General features: G+C 41.2%; 2 protein-coding genes across 18 annotated transcripts in view; both read left to right on the forward strand.

Moving 5' to 3' along the window:
• The first annotated feature begins 764 nt into the window (after positions 1–764).
• Positions 765–14,819, forward strand: TAF13 (TATA-box binding protein associated factor 13). Of its 2 annotated transcripts, none has more exons than XM_013044471.2 (4): positions 765–866; positions 1,729–1,807; positions 5,015–5,112; positions 14,670–14,819. In XM_013044471.2, exons 1-4 carry the CDS (start codon positions 840–842, stop codon positions 14,769–14,771), a joined length of 306 nt encoding a protein of 101 aa, XP_012899925.1. In that variant the 5' UTR covers positions 765–839; the 3' UTR covers positions 14,772–14,819. The 2 variants fall into 2 exon arrangements, with proteins under 2 accessions (XP_012899925.1, XP_004769732.1); XM_004769675.3 differs by lacking the exon at positions 14,670–14,819 and adding an exon at positions 7,692–8,958.
• A 2,879-nt stretch (positions 14,820–17,698) lies between these two features.
• The window catches only part of WDR47 (WD repeat domain 47), a 64,725-nt gene continuing 63,607 nt past the window's right edge, over positions 17,699–18,816 (forward strand). For 11 of the 16 annotated variants that reach the window (XM_045081951.1, XM_045081950.1, XM_045081953.1 and 8 more), the window contains exon 1: positions 17,699–17,961. The gene's annotated coding sequence lies outside the window, so the exon portion shown is untranslated. The remainder of the gene's footprint in view (positions 17,962–18,816) is intronic. The other 5 variants (XM_045081956.1, XM_004769665.3, XM_013044441.2 and 2 more) reach the window with 2 other exon arrangements.

An 18,816-nucleotide genomic window follows, 5' to 3' on the forward strand; every position in this document is an offset into this window, starting at 1 on the left:
ACATTCATTGTGGGACTTTTCCTTGTGTGGCATCATGTCTTGCATGCAGAACATCTGATATCCCTAGCTTCAGCCAGTTTTCCTCATTGTTCTGAACACAAAGCTCCCCACCAATATTTAATCCTCAGCCTAAAGGGTGGTGTTTTCCTTTTAAAAACTAGTAGCGAATGGGGCGCCTGGGTGGCTCAGTGGGTTAAGCCGCTGCCTTCGGCTCAGGTCATGATCTCAGGGTCCTGGGATCGAGTCCCACATCGGGCTCTCTGCTCAGCAGGGAGCCTGCTTCCCTTCCTCTCTCTCTGCCTGCCTCTCTGCCTACTTGTGATCTCAATCTCTGTCAAATAAATAAATAAATCTTAAAAAAAAAAAGTAAAAACTAGTAGCGAAGAAATACATACCCAATAACCCATATAGTACTTGTCAATTAATAACAGTGTAACTATAAATTGTTAAAATTGTGTAAATACACTCTTGGGGCAGCGCAAGGACCACCGGCACCCCCAATGACGCAGAGCTTCACAGCCCCAAAACAGGAACTGGTGATTCGAGATGTAGAGTCCAATTCAGGGCCACAACAAGATACACACCCCTCAGCCCATGATTTCATTTTCTTTGCTAATGTTTATTAAATCGTGATCTTGATCACAAAGCCTAGAGCTCAGGACGCTCTCCCTAAACTCCCCGGGAGTCGGCTATTAGTCTGCTTGCATTCCCCCGCCCCGCCCCGCCCCGCGGGCCGACTAGGCCCCGCCCCGCCCGGCGCGTCACCGGAAGTGAGGCAGAGGAAATAGTAAAACCCGCTGGGAGGGAGGCGGCGGAGTCTTGTAGGGCTGGCCGGGGGCATGGCAGACGAAGAGGAAGACCCTACTGTGAGTGACCACCACCGTTCCAACCCACTCTTTTCTTCACTCCCTGGGGGACAGAAGCGGAGCCCGAGTTCAGAATCACTCGGGATTTTCCTTAGCGAATTCACTCGAGAGAGTTCGGGGACTTCACGCCGTGCTAGCCTTTCCCTTCGGATTCATCTCTTAGTACGTGGGGCAGGACGTTAAGAAGAGTAGAGAGGTGGTTCGTTGTTCTTTGCTTTGGGGTCTGTATTTGCTAGACACTCCGTGAATCGCCTGGACAATCATCAAAGGACAAAGCTAGTATTTGTTAGCTCTCATTAGCAACGAACACTGCCGCTGGTAACAAAACTACTTGCTCACTGTAAAGTTGGAGGAAAATAATGGACCGACAGTTAGGGAATCTGGATTCCAAAATTTCTGTTTCTGTGAGCAAGTTCCTTGACTTTAAGCCTGGTTTTTGTCATAAAATGGGGCTAAGGCTTATTTGAGGAAAGTTTCTAGCTCTGTATAAGCAGTGCTTAGTAAATACTACTTTTGCTTTCTTTGACTCAATACCAACCCCTTTGTTTTAAATACCAACTCTTATTAGTAAAACTGTAGTAATAGGCTACCTAGTTGGTTAAAAAATAAATAAAGTTTGGTCATTGGAACTCTTCCAGGAGAGGCAGTAGGATTATTTGTTAGGAACATTGTAGAAGCCATTCCTGCATGAGTGGGAAGTCGGACTGGACAGTCTTTAAAGCTCCCCAAATGCTCATATTTTATTTTTTTTTAAGGCTTTCTGGCATGATATCAGTGTTGAAAAATGGAAAAAAATTAATGTTAATTATTTAAAAATCAAATGCGGTGCTTGACATTTCTGTATATACGTTCTAACTTATAGTTTGAGGAAGAAAATGAAGAAATTGGAGGAGGTGCAGAAGGCGGACAGGGTAAAAGGAAGAGACTTTTTTCTAAAGAATGTAAGTAATATTTGACAACGATTTAATTACAGACAATAAAAACTTTCAGACACGTCTGTCCAAAGTAGATTAATGTTCTGGATGTGTTTCTCTGTGGGGACAGTATTCTCCGATTTGCTTATAAAATTCTCTTTAACTTCTGAATCATAGATACTAGTGATCCTAACCTCAAATTATATGTGGGTGGGTGGGTGTATACACTTTTTTCTTTTTTCCTTTTTTTTTTTTAAGTGAGGAAATGTGATCAGTGTTTCAATTCAGGACCTTAGAATATTACCTCCATTACTTTTTTTGGTCTGTTACTATTGCAGCAGAACTCCTTTAACTATAAGTCAAAGGTTTTAATGGATCCTGGGACAGGTGCCAAGGGTAAGGAATTAAGTTGGGGCTTTGGACTAACGCATTGGACAAGACAGAAAGGTGATGAACAGTGTAATACATGATAGTGAAATAGAGATTATAATGTATTTGTTCTGTAGTGCATTCCCTCAGTAGACATGTTTGACTCTTTTTGGCAGCAGCAAGAGGGAGCGCTGCTGTTCCTAGTGATGGTTAAAGTCACCCCCTGAAAGGCACTGTGACAACGTGATCTCCATCCTGTGTCCTTTACACATAGTAGTGGCTGAGTATTGACAGATGAGACAACACGTGAATATATGGTTTATTCATGCTGGGTCAGACAAGTGGTTCCCAAATGCTCTTGAATCTGCAGTTAGTAGGTTATATTTTTATTTTTCTAACGACTCAGATTCTCCATATGTCAATTTCTCATCCTAAGCCGACCACTCTTTGATCCATCTTTGACACTGTTTACTACATTTGTATGTGTTTTTACTTCTTACATCAGCCTAAGAAGGAGATTTCCACACCAGCCCATCCCAGAGTGATGTTTGCATCGTCAGTTCTTAGTAGAAACCTTTGTTCTACTTGGATTGCTTTATTTTTGTGATGATAAGAATTCGGGATTTTCACAATCTTCTCCTTGTCTTACCTAAATCTTGATAGACCTTACTGGCAAAATCTGTTCTCCTAAACCTTCTTTTTAAAAAAATTTCTTGCTACTATAACATAAAGTTTCAAAGCATTCATTGGCATTTTTTGGTGTCTTTACAAAGCCTTTAACCAAATGCAGTTTATATACATACTAGTGAATTACACCCACCAAAATGGTAATGGTAAAGTATCTTCCTTAAATATTTAAGGCAGAATAGCAAGCTTACAATGAAGAATCCTGGCAGACAAGTGATGTCTAAAGTATTACCCAAATGATTAAAGTCAGTATCACGAGTAATATGTATTAATATCATGTACCTCTGATCTGATGCATTAAGAGGGCTCATCACCTCTATGGTACCCTCTCTGGTAATGTGTAACCACAGTCAAATCATGAGAAAACACCAGACAAATCCATATTGGAGAACATTCTACCAGATCACTAACCAGTATCCTTCCAGCATGTCAAGGTCACGAAAGATGAGAAAAGTCTGAGGAACTGTCACTGCTTAGTAGAAAGTAAGGAGGCATGATAGCTAAATAGTGTGGGATCCTGACAAAGAAAAAGGACATTAGTTGAGAAATTGGTACAATCTGAGTATCAGTGTTAATTTCTTAGTTTTGATAAATATCTGTGGCTCTGTAAGATGTTAACATCAGGGTATGGTGGATATAGGGTATTTGGGAGCTCTGTACTATTTTTGCAACTCTTGTAAAGTCTGAAATTACCTCAAAAAAGAAAAGGCAAAAAAGTTGTCAGAACCCAAGAGGGAGAAAAAATGTTGGCTCTTGTGTTTGCTTAGTACCCCTGTATCTGGACCTATAGGCTCTTGTCAGTTTAAATCATAGGGATATCTCTGTCCCAGCCTGACTTCCAAATCACTCCTTTCTTTTCCTCCCTAGGCTGGTGTACCTAATACTCCTTTCAGTTTGACCAGCTTTTGCTTCTCCTAAATAAGAATTACTCTTAATGTACTCATTTCTTCCTTTAGAAGTATTCTAGGGTTTTTTTGTTGTTGTTGTTTTACTGTACTTAAATTGTAGTAGTCGTAAATGAACAGCTTGATGAATTTTATGTATTTACCTATACTTATAACCACCACTCAGATCAAGATATAAAACATTTCCAACCTATGATCGGTTTTTTGTTGTTGTTATTTTTATTGTTGTTGTTTTAACATTTATATACCCCTTTCAGAATCTGATAAGAGTGGTTTATTCTTTGCAGAACAATCCACACACACAAACAATATATAAAATTTTTGCATATAATTTCAGCAGGGTTCAAAGATTTCTCAAAGCCTATCCATAGACTAACTGGGGATTAATAGACTATAGGATAATAATCCATCTGGATCCCATCTGGCTTAAGCCCAAGAAGTATAATACTTTTGAGGGTAGCACTATAGACTCTGGAGCCAGATCAGCTGTGTTCAAACATGGACTTTATCTCTTACTATCTGTGTGACCTTGGGTAAATCACTTAGCTCAGTGCCTCAGTTTTCTCACCTAAATGAAATAGGGGTAATAATAGTATTTACTGGAAAGGGTTGTTGTGAGGATTAAATGAGGTGGGTTGTTTTTTTTTTTTTATTACTCTGTATTGAATTTTTTTCTCTTTTGCATTTTCCGTGGTTCTTTCAGATGTTAGCTGTGCATTGATCTGGAGAATGAAATATGAAATATCAAGATTCTACATAGTTTGCTTTTTCCATTTGATTCCCCTTTTCTTCATATAAGAAGAAATTGGAGCACTTTCTCTCATGTCCTTTTCCCTATGTTGGTATCAGAAAGATCTTGCCTTCTCTTTTCCAGTGCCCCCACTGCCCTCCCCTCACCCTACACCATATATGCACAGAACATTCCTAGTGAGGACTCAGCCGTTGGTACTCATCCTTTCACTGCCATGGAGTTTCCCAATTCAAGTTATTCCAGGGTTGTTGGCGAATAGGTAATAGAGGTTAGGGAAAGAATATTGATGTCAGGGTTTTGTAGTTGGGAGGGAACAGGAGTTCCTACTAGGGAAGGACAGGTAGGAATAGTTGGTTAGGAGATCTTGGTTAAAATCCCTTACATCTAAGTCCATACTTGCAGACACAATATAAATATGTTCATACAGGTGTTTTCTCTATCTTGGTCCATTTATAATTTGAGAAAAGTATTGTTAAATTGTTAAATTTGTTCAAGTGAACAAAAATGATTGTTCTTTTACAGTGCGATGTATGATGTATGGGTTTGGGGATGACCAGAATCCTTATACTGAGTCAGTGGATATACTTGAAGACCTTGTCATAGAGTTCATCACTGAAATGGTAAGATTTTTTTGTAATTGGTCTTAGTTAACTGAGTAGTAGATCTGAAATTCTAACTTTGAGTTAAGACTAGAACTATGCCATCCTTTTGAAATAATCTTACCCATTTGAGGGCCTTTTTGTGGAAGTTACCAATTACTATTTATCATTAAAGATATATAGAAGGGGCGCCTGGGTGGCTCAGTGGGTTAAAGCCTCTGCCTTCGGCTCAGGCCATGATCCCAGGGTCCTGGGACTGAGCCCTGCATTGGGCTCTCTGCTCAGCAGGGAGCCTGCTTCCCTTCCTCTCTGCCTGCCTTTCTGCCTACTTGTGATCTCTGTCAAATAAATAAATAAAATCTTTAAAGAAAAAAAAGATACATAGATATATAAAGATATTCACATGTACATATGTACACATAAAATATGCTACCCTCTCCCGAATTTTATTTGTAAGAAAATAATTATAAGATCCTTGAATAAAATTTAAAAATAATAACCGTAATGCAATCATCTAATGTAAGTTTTCTCCTTCCACTATTTATTTAAATGTATATAGTGCTGGGGTGCCTGGGTGGCTCAGTCAGTTAAGCCTCTGCCTTCAACAAACCAGAAGAGACTCTTAATCTCAGGAAAGAAACCGAGAGTTGCTGGGGGATTGAGGGAGGGATAGGGTGGTTGGGTTATGGACATTGGAGAGGGTATATGCTATGGCGAGTGCTGTAAGTTGTGTAAGACTGATGATTCACAGACCTGGACCCCTGAAGCAAACAATACATTATATGTTAATAGAAAATTTTTTTTAAAAGCCTCTGCCTTCAGCTCAGGTCATGATCTCAGGATCCTGGAAGTTCTACATTGGGGTCCCTGCTTAGCAGGGAGTCTGCTTCTCTGTCTCTCCTCTCATGCTCTCTCTCAAATAAGTAAATAAAGTCTTTAGAAAAAAGTATGCAATGATTACATAGTAATAATCATGGTAAACATTTTTTACTTAAAATTTTACAGTACATACTTTCTATATTCTAATCACAGTTATTTTAGTAGTTAAATGAAGTTACTTATGGATTATTAAGTGAATAGATACTTTTGAATGACCATATTCATGAAATTGCCTCCTGTCTCCTTAGATATATTCACAGGGATGGAAATACTGAGTTTGGTTGTGTTCCTGTGAATTTTTACTGTGTTATGGATTATTTCCTTCATACAGAATAATAGAAGTAAAATTCCTGTGTCGGAGTATGCATTTTTAAACATTATTTTCCATTTATAAAAATAATACTTATTAAATTTAGGAAGAATAAAAAAGTTCAGGAAAGGGGCACCTGGGTGGGTCAATCGGTTGGGCATCTGCCTTCTGCCCAGGTCGTGATCTCAGGGTCCTGGGATTGAACCCCACATCAGGCTCTCAGTTCATTGGGGAGCCTGCTGCTCCCTCTCACTCTCCCTCTCTGCTCTCTCTCTCCCTCTCTCTCAAATAAATAAATAAATAAAATCTTTAAAAAAAAAAAATGTAGGAAAGAAAATAGAAATCTGTAATCCTTCCACTTATTGACAACTAATGCTGAGATTTTGGTGAGTATTTTCCTGTTTTTTTGCACATTTTTTATTTATTTATTTGACATAGATCATAAGTAGGCAGAGAGGCTGGCAGAGAGAGGGGGGAAGCAGGCTCCATGCTGAGCAGAGAGCCTGATGTGGGCTTGATCCCAGGTCCCTGGGATCATGACCTCGCTGAAGGCAGAGGCTTTAACCCACTGAGCCACCCAGGCACCCCTGCACATATTTTTAAACATCATTAAATTGAAATCATACAGTATATTTTGTCATAGAGCCTGCTTTTTCACTTAAGTAGAACTCTGTCCCCCATGTCTTTCCCTAACACTCTTTAATTTTAATGGCTTCATAATATTAATTGATTGGATGTGCCCAAATTTATTTAATGCCTTACTAAATACTTAGATTCCTCTTTTTTAGTCATTAGAAAAAATGCTATAATGAACCTTTGTATTTTAAAGTATTTATTTGAGAGAGAGAGAACAGGAGAGAGAATGAATAGGGGGAGGGTCAGAGGGAGAAGCAGATTCCCTGCTGAGTAGAGAGCCGGACCTGGGGCTCGATCCTGGGACTCCAGGATCATGACCTGAGCCAAAGGCAGATGCTTAACTGACTGAGCCACCCAGGCACCCCAGACTTTTGTTTCTGTACAGGATGAATATATGATAGGAGATGAGACTTTCTTGAAGAAAACCTACCACTATTTCTCAACTACTGAGACAATGAAGTGTGCGGTTACAAAGAAATTATAGAATTATTTTATAAAAATGAAGACAAAAGCTACGTAGATCAAAAAAGAAACCTCAGTAGATTTAGTTTTAATGTCTTTAGTATTAAAAAATGTCTATGAACCATTAAGAGAAACATTCCTATAACACAGTAGCAAGTGGACAAAGGACCCAAATAGAAAGACAATTCACAAATGAATAGCTATAATAATTCGAAGAGAAAATCTTCAAACTCACCGGTATTAAATAAATGCAAATTAAAAGAGTAAAATATTAGATTTGTTTAATTTAATTTAATTTATTTCTTTGTAATAGACTCACAAGGCAATGTCAATTGGAAGACAAGGTCGGGTACAAGTTGAAGATATCGTCTTCTTGATTCGAAAGGACCCAAGGAAGTTTGCTAGGGTTAAAGACTTGCTTACTATGAATGAAGAATTGAAACGAGCTAGAAAAGCATTTGATGAAGCAAACTATGGATCTTGACACCTGTACTTTCTGAAGCTTCATTATCTTTTGAGGAAACTATATATATATATAATAACTGTATATTTTCCACAGTGAGGTTCCAGTTTCTAGCCATGTATATATGCAAGATGGAGAAACCGATTTTTCAGCTTTTATTTTCAGGTCTTCGTTTTTAGAGTGATATTTGAGCCTTGAATTTCCTGCCCTTATCTGACTGTACTTGAATTACTTACTGGGTTTTTAATGGCCACATGTAAGTTGAAGTACCTTGCAAACCAGGTGGTTCCTTCTGACTGACTGTTTAAATGATGAAGTAGTATTTATGTATTGGGTGTATTTTGTGCCATTGTAGGCTAAACCATAGCTGTTTAATATATGAAATCTATAGGGCCCCTTTGACTATGATTGCTAAGACATGTTTCATGTATTCTAAAGTTTTTAGACTACAGTGATCTAATTATTAAAAGATAGTGAACTGGCTTGCTTTTTTTTTTTAAGGAGAAGATGATACAGGAAAATAACAGTCTTTTGTAGGAATGTTTATCTAACATATTTGTTTTTTAGTATTCTTTACATTACAAGAAGGTTTTTTTTTAATTTTTTAAACTAAAAGTTTCATGTGAATTCTTCCGTATTGGAAGGCTTTTGATTTAAAACCTTTTGGGCTTATAATGTACTAGTTGTCAAATTTTAAGGGAACTCATTTTCCCAGGTCACATTAAAGCTTCTAAAAATAAATGCTTTCAGTAGTAGGAATGGTATTGCTTAAAAAGCTAATGGCAGGATAAGCACTTGGGATAGTGTTTTATTAACCTATTTGTTAGTACTTGTTTGTGGAAACGTGTACTCGACTAAACCATATATGGCTATGGAAACCACTTTTGTATTTCAGGATATACAGGTTTTGTGTGTGTTTAGCTTATTGTATTAAATTATTACACTTAGTTTAAAATAAAGATTAAAACTGCATTTAAAGGGATTACTGAATATTACTCTTTGTGGAACAGTGTTTGTGCGGTGCTTATAAACATCTGTAAGTCAGCATGTAGGAGAATTTCCCTTTCTTAATCTGTTGATACAAGGAATAAAGTGGAAAATTAGATTAATAATTGAATTTGACTATGTGATTTATCAGCTTTTTCTCCCCATTACTAGTAATATGGTTCTGGCTGCTTAATCTCACTGAAGACTTTTTTTTCCCTATATTCTTATAATCCCCCTGAATTGATACTGAGATTCAAGATAGCTGGGCTGTTTTTTTGTTACTTAAAAAAATAAAAACCAGGGCATGTGGCTGGCTCAGTTGGTAGAGCCTGTGACTCTCAGTCTGAGGGTCATGAGTTCAAAGCCCTGTATTGGACATAGAGCCTACTTAAAAAAAAAAAAAAAAAAGAGGCAAAACCAATTGAAAAGCTACTCTGCTCCAGTCTAAGCTGAAATCAAGAATGCAAGTGGAATAGTAACATCTCAATATTGCTATTTTTGCTAACCAGGGTGTACTTCACCCTGAAGAAAGAACTGGTAATAATTGGTTCTAGGGGAGCTATCCTGGTACCCCTCTTAGCTAGGGCTGCTGTAACAAAATATCAGACTGGGCAGCTGAAACAACAGAATTCACTTCCTCAGGCTCTGGAGGCTGGAAGTCTGAGATCAGGGTGCCAGCATGGTTGGGGTCTGATGAAGGAGGACTCTTCTGGGCTGCAGATAGCTGCCTTCCCTGTGTCTGCTTGTCTGAGGGAGCTCTGTTCTTTCTTCCTCTTTTTATAGGGGCACCAGAGTTCCACTCTAACGACTTCATTTAACCTTAATATAGCTTCCTTAAAAGCCCTGTCTCCAATATAGTCAGATGGGAACGAGGGTTGGGTTAGGGCTGCAACATGACAAATTTCAGGGGATTACAATTCAGTCTGAAGCAGTGTCATTAATTTTACTATTTTGCTAGTGACCCTGACACTAAGTTTTTTAATGGGACCTTGTAGGTTGCAAGCCATAGAACTTGACTCAAAACCTAAGCAGAAGAGAGGAATTTATTGGATTATCCGACTGAAACAAGGGAAAGTAGGAATGGAGTTGATTCCCTATGGTTGACTGGATGTAAGAACTTGAGAATCAGGACTGTTCATCTTTATCCTAATTTTGGTTTTATTCTCTCAGGAACCTCAGTGTGCCAAGGCAACATGATAGCAGTTCTAGGGTTCCCATCCATATAACTGATCGAGGGAGCTACTTGACTTACCAATACAGAAGATCCCCAGGAGTGAGGGAGGAGGTAAGAGCTGGGTACTATAAGTGAGAAAGGGAAAGAGAGACTGGGCAGACAAAAATAACAGATGTGGCACTGTCTTGATCCATGAGCTTATTTGAATTCTAACAGTGAGGTAACATGGCTCCCTTCTAATGTCTAGAGCTACACTGTGTAATATGGTAGCCACTAGCCACATGGGACCATTTAAATTCACTTCATTCAAATTAAATGAAACAAAACCTTCAATTCCTCAGTTGTACTGGCTGTATTTCAGGTGTTCATCAGCCCCATGGCTGGGGGCTGCTGCATTGAACAGTGCAGACATAGAACCTTTTTTTCATCACCACAGAAAACTATTTGGAACAGTGCTGTTCAGGTGCTTTTTCTTAATTCGATTTGCTTTAAAAGACTCACTATGAAAAACCTCAAGTATACACAGTAATAGAATAGTATCATGAGCCCCCATCTTCAACAATTAACTAACCTTTGCCAATTTTAATGTCTTATATATTCCTCCACCTTTGGGGGGGAAGGGGCAGCATTTTAAGGCAAATCACAGCTTTCATTGTATCATTTCAACTATGAATACTTCACTATGTCCTCTCTAACAAAAAGTTTTAAAAGGTAGTCCAAATACTGCTATTATACCCTAACACAAATTAACATTAATTTCTTAATACTCCATTTAATACCCAATCCTTGTTTAAATCTCCTAATTTGTCTCAAAATTTAGAGTTTGTGTATCTGTTTTCTATTGTTTCTGTAACAGATTAAATTTAGTGACTTAAAACAACAAAGTCATTATCTTACCAGTTCTTTAGGTCAGAAGTCTGCTAGAGGCCTCACTGGTGCTAAAATCAAGGTACTACATTCCTTTCTGGATATTCTAGGAGAGAACCTGTTTACTTGCATTTTCCAGCATCTAGGGCGTACATTCTTTGGCTCTTAGTCCCCTTCTGTCTTCCAAGTTAGCAATGTTGCATCTTTCTGATCTTTCTTCCATAATCCTATCTCACTCTGACTCCCGCTGGGAAAGTTGCTCTGCTTCTAAGGACCCAGGTGATCCTTAGAATTCTGGGTTATCCAGATGGGTCCAATATATTGGATAACCCAGAATAACCTGACCATTTTAAAACCCTTAACTAATCACACCAGCAAAGTCTCTTACCATGTAAAGTAACATATTCACAGATTCTGAGGATTAAGATGTTAAGGTCTTTGGGAAGGGCTGTTATTCTGCCTCCCACAGGCTATTTGCAATAAAATCTAAACAAGGTTTCACCCACTGTATTTGGTTACCCATTGGATTGAGTGGGTCTAATTTCTATTAATCTCTAGTAGCTCTTCCTTCCCTACTTGTTTAAGTGAGACTTTCTCTTTAAAGAATTATACCCTTTTTTTTTTTTTTTTTTTAGCTAGCATGTTTGTTTGCTTCATGCTGAAACAGAACATCTGATATAACTTATGATTCTCTTGAAATTGGTTTTACTGCATTTAAACTGATTTTCTTAAGTAAAAGCTGTAATAATCTAAGTGGAAATTTTTAAATGGGCTCCTTTGATGTATCAGTAGCTCCCTTGGCTTCTCATTGGTGGAAAGAGGTAGTGTCTGGAGAGTCAGCTGATCACTTTCCAAGAGACCTCAGGGGGCTGCATTACTTGGGTGAACGTGTAGTCCAGAGTTTGATTTGCACACTGCAGGCTTGGAAACTGATTTCATCAGCAGATGGAGAGCATGTCCATCTTTCAGGGTAGACTTAGAAACCAAGTTTGTAAGGCCAGCATATGAAGATGGATACCAATTTATAGATGTGGTAAAACTTTCATGGATTTGACCAGCAAATTCTTCCCTATCCTGGGAATGTGGGAAATGAAAACATAAATATGAAGATAGAATGAGGAGAGTTAGATGAACGCATTGCCTAGAGCATTGGGTAAGAGAAGGATAAGATTTATACAGAAACAGGAAGAATGGCTCCCTAGGCCCTGAAGCCGTGGGCTGGGATGTGTTTCCTTTGAAGCAATCTTCAAGATTCTTTTGCTGCTAATACTGGAGACTTGACTTGAGTTTTCACGTCCAGTGACAATACCCATCCAAGCACACGGAGCAGAGCATTGTGCCCGAAAATCAAGAACTTTTTAAGCACTCTGACTGTATCCCAGAACATTCCCAATTCTCTAGGCCTGATTTTCTTAATGACTGAACCACCCAGGTGCCTCTAGGCCTGATTTTCTTAGCGTCCCTATATTTATCTTCTTAACACAGAGACTGGGAAGTAGATAGATAACCAGTGAGCAAGGTGTTAAATGTGTTGTTACAGGCTACTGCTTTTCCCGGGTCCTGGTGAAAGACTCCATGAGCTAGACTGTTATTTCATGGGATAGGATCACAGAAAACATTTTGGTATATCAGCAAGTATTTAGTAAGCACCTGTTTTGTTTGAGGCATAGCACAGATACTACAGGGCTATCTGGTATCTGGATGAGTAGAATTCTAAAGTTACAGAGGTAAAGTAAGGAGGAAATTTCTTATCTATTACCAGTAGATTGGTAAGAGTCTCAATCTGAGCTTTTGTACAAAATCCCAATTCATGTATAATTTGTAGCATTCAGTCTTCTATGCACATCCTCACACAGAAAGCCCGGTAAGCTGCTCTGAAATTGGGTGTATTCTTTTTTCTATTCCTTTTTTTTTTTAAGATTTTATTTATTTGACAGAAAGATGGAGATTATAAGTAAGCAGAGAGGCAGATGGCTGGAGAGGGAGAAGCAGGCTCCCAGCTGAGCAAGGAGCCCAATGCGGGGCTCAATCCCAGGACCCTGAGACCATGACCGGAGCTGAAAGCAGAGGCCTAACCCACTGAGCCACCCAGGGGCCCTGGGTATATTCTTTTAGAATAGGAAAAATAAACGCTGAAATGTAAATCATTTGTCATTTGCCTTTGTAAGGCTATTTTATTTATTTATTTATTTATTTATTTATTTATTTATTTTAAAGATTTATTATTTATTTGACAGATCACAAGCAGGCAGAGAGGCAGGCAGAGAGAGAGGAGGAAGCAGACTCCCCGCTGAGCAGAGATCCCGCTGCGGGGCTCCATCCCAGGACCCTGGGATCATGACCTGAGCTGAAGGCACCCCTATTTTATTTTATTTTTTAAAAGATTTTATTTATTATTTATTTGACAGATAGAGATCACAAGTAGGCAGAGAGGCAGGCAGAGAGAGAGGAGGAAGCTGGCTGCCTGCTGAGCAGAAAGCCCGATACGGGGCTCGATCCCAGGACCCTGAGATCATGACCTGAGCCGAAGGCAGAGGCTTTAACCCACTGAGCCACCCAGGCGCCCCTATTTTATTTTTTTTAAAGATTTATTTATTTATTTTAGAGAGAGGGCGCCTAGGTGGCTCAGTTGGTTAAGCGACTGCCTTCGGCTTGGGTCATGATCCCGGAGTCCTGGGATCGAGTTCCACATCAGGATCCCAGCTCCATGGGGAGTCTGCTTCTCCCTCTGACCTCTGCTCTCATGCTCTCTCACTCTTTGTCTGTCTCTCTCAAATAAATAAATAAAATAAATAAAGATATTATTATTTATTTATTTGAGAGAGAGAGTGTGTGAGGGGGCACACAGGAGTGGGGGGTCAAAAGAAGAGGGAGAGAATCATCAGGTAGACCCCTTTGCTGAGCTCTGATCACGGAGCCTAACTAGGGGCTCAATTCCACAACCCTGAGATCACAACCTGAAACGAAATCAAGAGTTGGATGCTCAATTGATTAAGTCTACCAGGTGCCCCTGTGTGGCAATTTTAGATAAATAACTGAAAATTTAGTAGGAAAGAGCCTAGTTACTGACCCAACTCTTAAAAAAAAAAAAAGCTAATACTGTACTTAATTTTTTCTGTAATAGGACTTTTTTTTTGCTTTTAATTTTTTTTTCAGTTTTGTTTTAAATTTCTTCTCAGTGTAACAGTATTCATTGTTTTTGCACCACACCCAGTGCTCCATGCAATACGTGCCCTCTGTAATACCCACCACCTGGCTCCCCCAGCCTCCCTCCCCCCACCCCTTCAAGACCCTCAGGTTTTTTTTCAGAGTCCATAATCTCTCATGGTTCACCTCCCCTTCCAATTTCCCTCAACTCCCTTCTCTCCATCTCCCCATGTCCTCCATGTTATTTGTTATGCTCCACAAATAAGTGAAACCATATGATAATTGACTCTCTCTGCTTCACTTATTTCACTCAGCATAATCTCTTCCAGTCCCGTCCATGTTGCTACAAAAGTTGGGTATTCATCCTTTCTGATGGAGGCATAAGACTCCATAGTATTTATTTATTTGATAGACAGAGATCACAAGTAGGCAGAGAGAGGGGGAAGCAGGCTCCCCGCTGAGCACAGAACCCTCGGGGCTCGATCCCAGGACACTGAAAGCACGACCTGAGCCAAAGGCAGAGGCTTAACCCACTGAGCCACCCAAGCACCCCTGAAAGAGGATTTTTATAAGTATTTTGGGAGCACCTGACTTGTAAGACACCTACCTAGACTCATTTTGGTGAATCTCATGTTTTTCTTTGATCTTTCTAGCAAGTTCTACTAAAGAGTTTCAAGATTATTACCAGAAAGTTATTGACCGGGACGCTTGGGTGGCTCAGTTGGTTGGACGACTGCCTTCGGCTCAGGTCATGATCCTGGAGTCCCGGGATCGAGTCCTGCATCGGGGGACTCCATGGGGAGTCTGCTTCTCTCTCTGACCTTCTCCTCGTTCATGTTCTCTCTCACTGTCTCTCTCTCAAGTAAATAAATAAAATCTTAAAAAAAAAAAAAAAGTTATTGACCTTATCTTAAAAAACCCATCCAAAATTATGATGCTTAATGTGATTTATGTGTTATTAACATTTCTTAACCTATAGTTTCCTTTTTTGGATTTTGAAGTATGTCAATGACTTCATTAAAATGGGGTATTTATTTTTCTTCTAAAACAAAATATTTTTAAGATTTTATTTTTGTTTTCAATATTAACATCCAGGATATTTACTTAATATATAAAAAAAATCTCTTCTATGTCCAAACAAGAATTTTTCTTTCCTGAGTTTAGCCATTGACCTATAATTTAAGCTTTTGTTTAGGGGTGATAGGAGTGCTGGGAGACTCAGGTATTCTACCTACATAATTCTTGAGCCTATTTGAAAGAGAGCCTGCAGTGGTGGTATTTTGTTTGTTCTCCCAGAGCCAGCAGTGCCCCAGCTCTAAAGCACACAGCTCTTTGCTGTATTTATGTGTATGTGCTCTAATAAGGAGAGTGGAGCTTTTAAAACAAGAGCGCATATCCCTGCTGAACTTACCCTGAACGGCTTGAGGCAAGATTTCCTAATTAAGGCTTGTGCTCAGATTCCTTTCCACTATTTGGGGAAAACCCAAAAACTTCTATTTCCCTTTTTAGAAATGAGATTTGAGAATCTTATTAAAAGGGGTGCACCTTAGCCTATAGGCATTTAAATCACAAGGCACTATGAATCATTCCCACAAGTTAGAACCTGCATTTTCACATGATGCCTAACCTAGTTCCTAATCCAGAGTAGGCACTGGGTAAATATTTGGTGAATGATTGAGGCAGTACCTCAGAATCTAAGGACAGTCTTTCAACTAAGAAAGCCTTGTCCTTTCTGAACAATTCGCTGCTTTGCAACAACTAGAGTGAAAGACAAGAAGATCTAATCTTAACCAGTGTGGCTGAGTATAGAAGGAAAGGTGATATACCCTAGGCTAACAGCTATTAAGGTTGTGGTGTAAAACTTGATGTTACATTAGGAAGCGAATATACAGTCAATGCATTTATCACTGAACGAGTGATAAGATGTACCAGATGTCTTGCATTTCAGTGCCTAGTTTCCCTTTATCCCACACCCCCCTTTTCTGAAAATATAATGATTATTCATTTGCTTCTAACAATTCTGATGACTACTTTTTGAAAATTTAGATGCACATAACACTTTGGCACATGATGGGGGGGGATAAAGATGAGTAAGACCTCTTATTCCCTCTACCTTGTCAGAATAAGGTCCACTTTTTTCAAGCTAAAATTTCCAATTAATACACTGAGGTAGAGTGCAAAAAGGAGGGTTTAAAAATCATAATAGTTAAAATCTTGGCTCTCCTACAGAACAGCTGTTTGACCTTGGGCAAATTATTTTCCTTAATCTCTAAAATGGGAATAGTTAACAGGCATTTTAAGGGAGTTTGTGAGGCTTAAGTGAGAACATAGGGAAAGCACTTCATTTTATGCTTAATGACTATCCAAACAATCTAGTACCAGATCAGGTTTTTCCTATTGTGTAGTGCTCTGCCCTCAGTAGGTGGTAAAATGTTTGTCAGATTGTCCCTGATTTATAACCCTTTGTAGATCTAGTTGAAAATTTAAATAAATAACTCTTGCTTCTTGCAATTGGTATTGTTTGAGACTCAAGATCAAGAAGCAGATTCTCAGATGAACTATACTGGCAAAGACTATACCTGCATTTCCTGGATATATCTGCCCACGTTTTCTATTTAAACATTCTTTACCATTTTTTCTTCTTTTTTTTCAAATATCCGGACCCTGAGTAACATTAACTTGTGCTTATATTTATTTGCCTGTCACTTTATCACAGAGAGTTCTTAATGAAGACTCTTCCAGGAGTTCATCAGGACTAGGCAAGATAAATTTTGCATAAACTGTTTTCCCTGAATTTGTAAATATTTTTCTTGGAAACTTTGCCTCATACTACCGCTCCTTGTATCTTGAATTGGATTAAATTCTTCCTGTTCAGAAATGTTTTTGATGTTTATTATTACCACTCTCTTTTACGTCCTTTCCCCCAGTTGGGAGGCCCAGATCGCTCTTGGCATTTGGCCTTTATGAGGACGAGGCTGATACAGGTTTGTGTCAGTTTATTCCCAGCTTTTCTACATGGTTATACCCACTGAATTCTCAATTCAGCTCGGTGAAGCATCACGTTTATTTGTGGACTACTACTGCACGGGTGGGGCGGGAAAGTGAGATCCTGTTGTCAAGGAGCTTACAACTAAAAAGGGTAGTAAAAAAACCCCTAGGAACCTGTTAAGTGTTAAGTAACTGGAAAATGCTCGGAGACGTATCAACATCACAAAAGGAGAAATCTAGAAAGGGGCAGATGAGCTGCTGGAGTTTTCGGGAGGAAGTGGGGCCTGCAGTAGCGGAGAGACACGGGGAGGAGGCCAGATTCACTTCATTAGTCTTTATTAATAAATTGTCGGGGAGGAATGTTGAGTCGATTCTAATGTGCAGATGACTTCTCGATTCCGAAGTCCCCTCTGCGCTATTTCGGGACGCAGGGTCACCCGCCAGCGACGGGTTGCGTCCCAGCCGCTGGTTCCTTACCCGAACGCCAGGCAAGCTTTTCCTCCAGAGTCCAGTCGGTCCTTGGAGGGCCGGCTGAGAGCCGGTCCATCCAGGCGTGCCCCCACCGCTCCAAGCCTGGGCCCGCCCAGCTGACTTTCCCTTTGGCTCAGGCACCTGCCTGGCCGCCCCTCGGCGGGGTCCTGAGGCGCCTCGAAGAAGCGCGGTGATTGGCTGCGGCTCGGGGCTGGAGCTCGCCTCCGACGCCGCTTGACAACCGCAATCTGCGAGGCTGAGTCGGAGAGGTACTTCGGCTGGGGCTGACTCGGGGAAGAACGGAGTGTCGGTCTGATGGATTGACGTGAGGGCGGCAGAAGGGAGGACCGGCGCCAAGCACAGACTCAGACCTCCGCCCTCGCGCTTCAGTCCCAGCCCAGAGCCGGCCGCGTCGGGGCCGCGTCCGCCGGCCTCTTAGTCGCTTTCTCCCCAGCCCCTTCTCTGGACTGGTCCGGGAACCCTCAGGTGAGTGACTCCGGATGGCGGAGGCGGGGTCGGCCGCGCAGCACCTCCAGTTGCCATGGTCACCGGTCGCCACCTGTCACCACCTGACGGGGTTCCGACCCAGGCAGCCCTTGGCCTTTAGGGTGGCGTTTGCGGCCCGGGAGAAGGGTCTCGGGTAGGGTTCGGTGGCGCAGGGGACCGGGGTCGTGGGTGAGGGCCAGGGAACTGCCGTCCCCAGTTTGGAGGCCGCCGCTCCTGAACCACACCTTCCCCTGTCTGCCAGCCGGGCTCTGGGGCAGAGCGACGCCCCTCGCCCTGGTGCTTGTCGGCCCCCGAGCGAGGAGCGAGCGCAGGGTGGGTGTCCACCTCGCTGCTGCTGCGAGGCGGGAGGGGAGCTGGCCGCGCGGATTTTTCCTCGGCCCGCTGCGGGGCCAGGTCGCGAACTGAGGGGAGCGCTCGCGTCCCTGTCTGGGCACGCCTTGGCCGGGAGGAGGGGAGGAAGCTCGGGACTGGGAGCCGAGCCTCGGCGTGGGGCAGCTCCGCGGGGCCGGCTTTGGCCTTATCTTACGTCAGTGGTCTGTGGGAGCAGCCTTTGAGGGGTCTGGGCAGGGGGCGGGGAGAGGGGTAGCGACTGGGTTTGGAACCCGGCTTTGCTGGGGCGGGGGAAGCGCCTGCGTAGAAGACGCGGGAGGCTGTAGAAGTCGTAGGGTTCAGCGGGTCGCGTGTATTGGGGAGAAAAAGATTGGGGCTCAAGCTCTGGGGCGAGTCATTGGGCATAAGGGGCGAGAGCAAGAGGAGGCAGGGACAGCATTGACCAGCGTTTGATTGTTTTCTTCTCTAAACCCAGACGTGCGGTCTGTAACCAGGCATGGTATC

This window comes from Mustela putorius, unplaced genomic scaffold (genome assembly GCF_011764305.1).
Source record: "Mustela putorius furo isolate JIRA1106 unplaced genomic scaffold, ASM1176430v1.1 tig00000585_pilon_pilon_pilon, whole genome shotgun sequence".
In the NCBI taxonomy this organism is placed as follows: domain Eukaryota; kingdom Metazoa; phylum Chordata; class Mammalia; order Carnivora; family Mustelidae; genus Mustela; species Mustela putorius.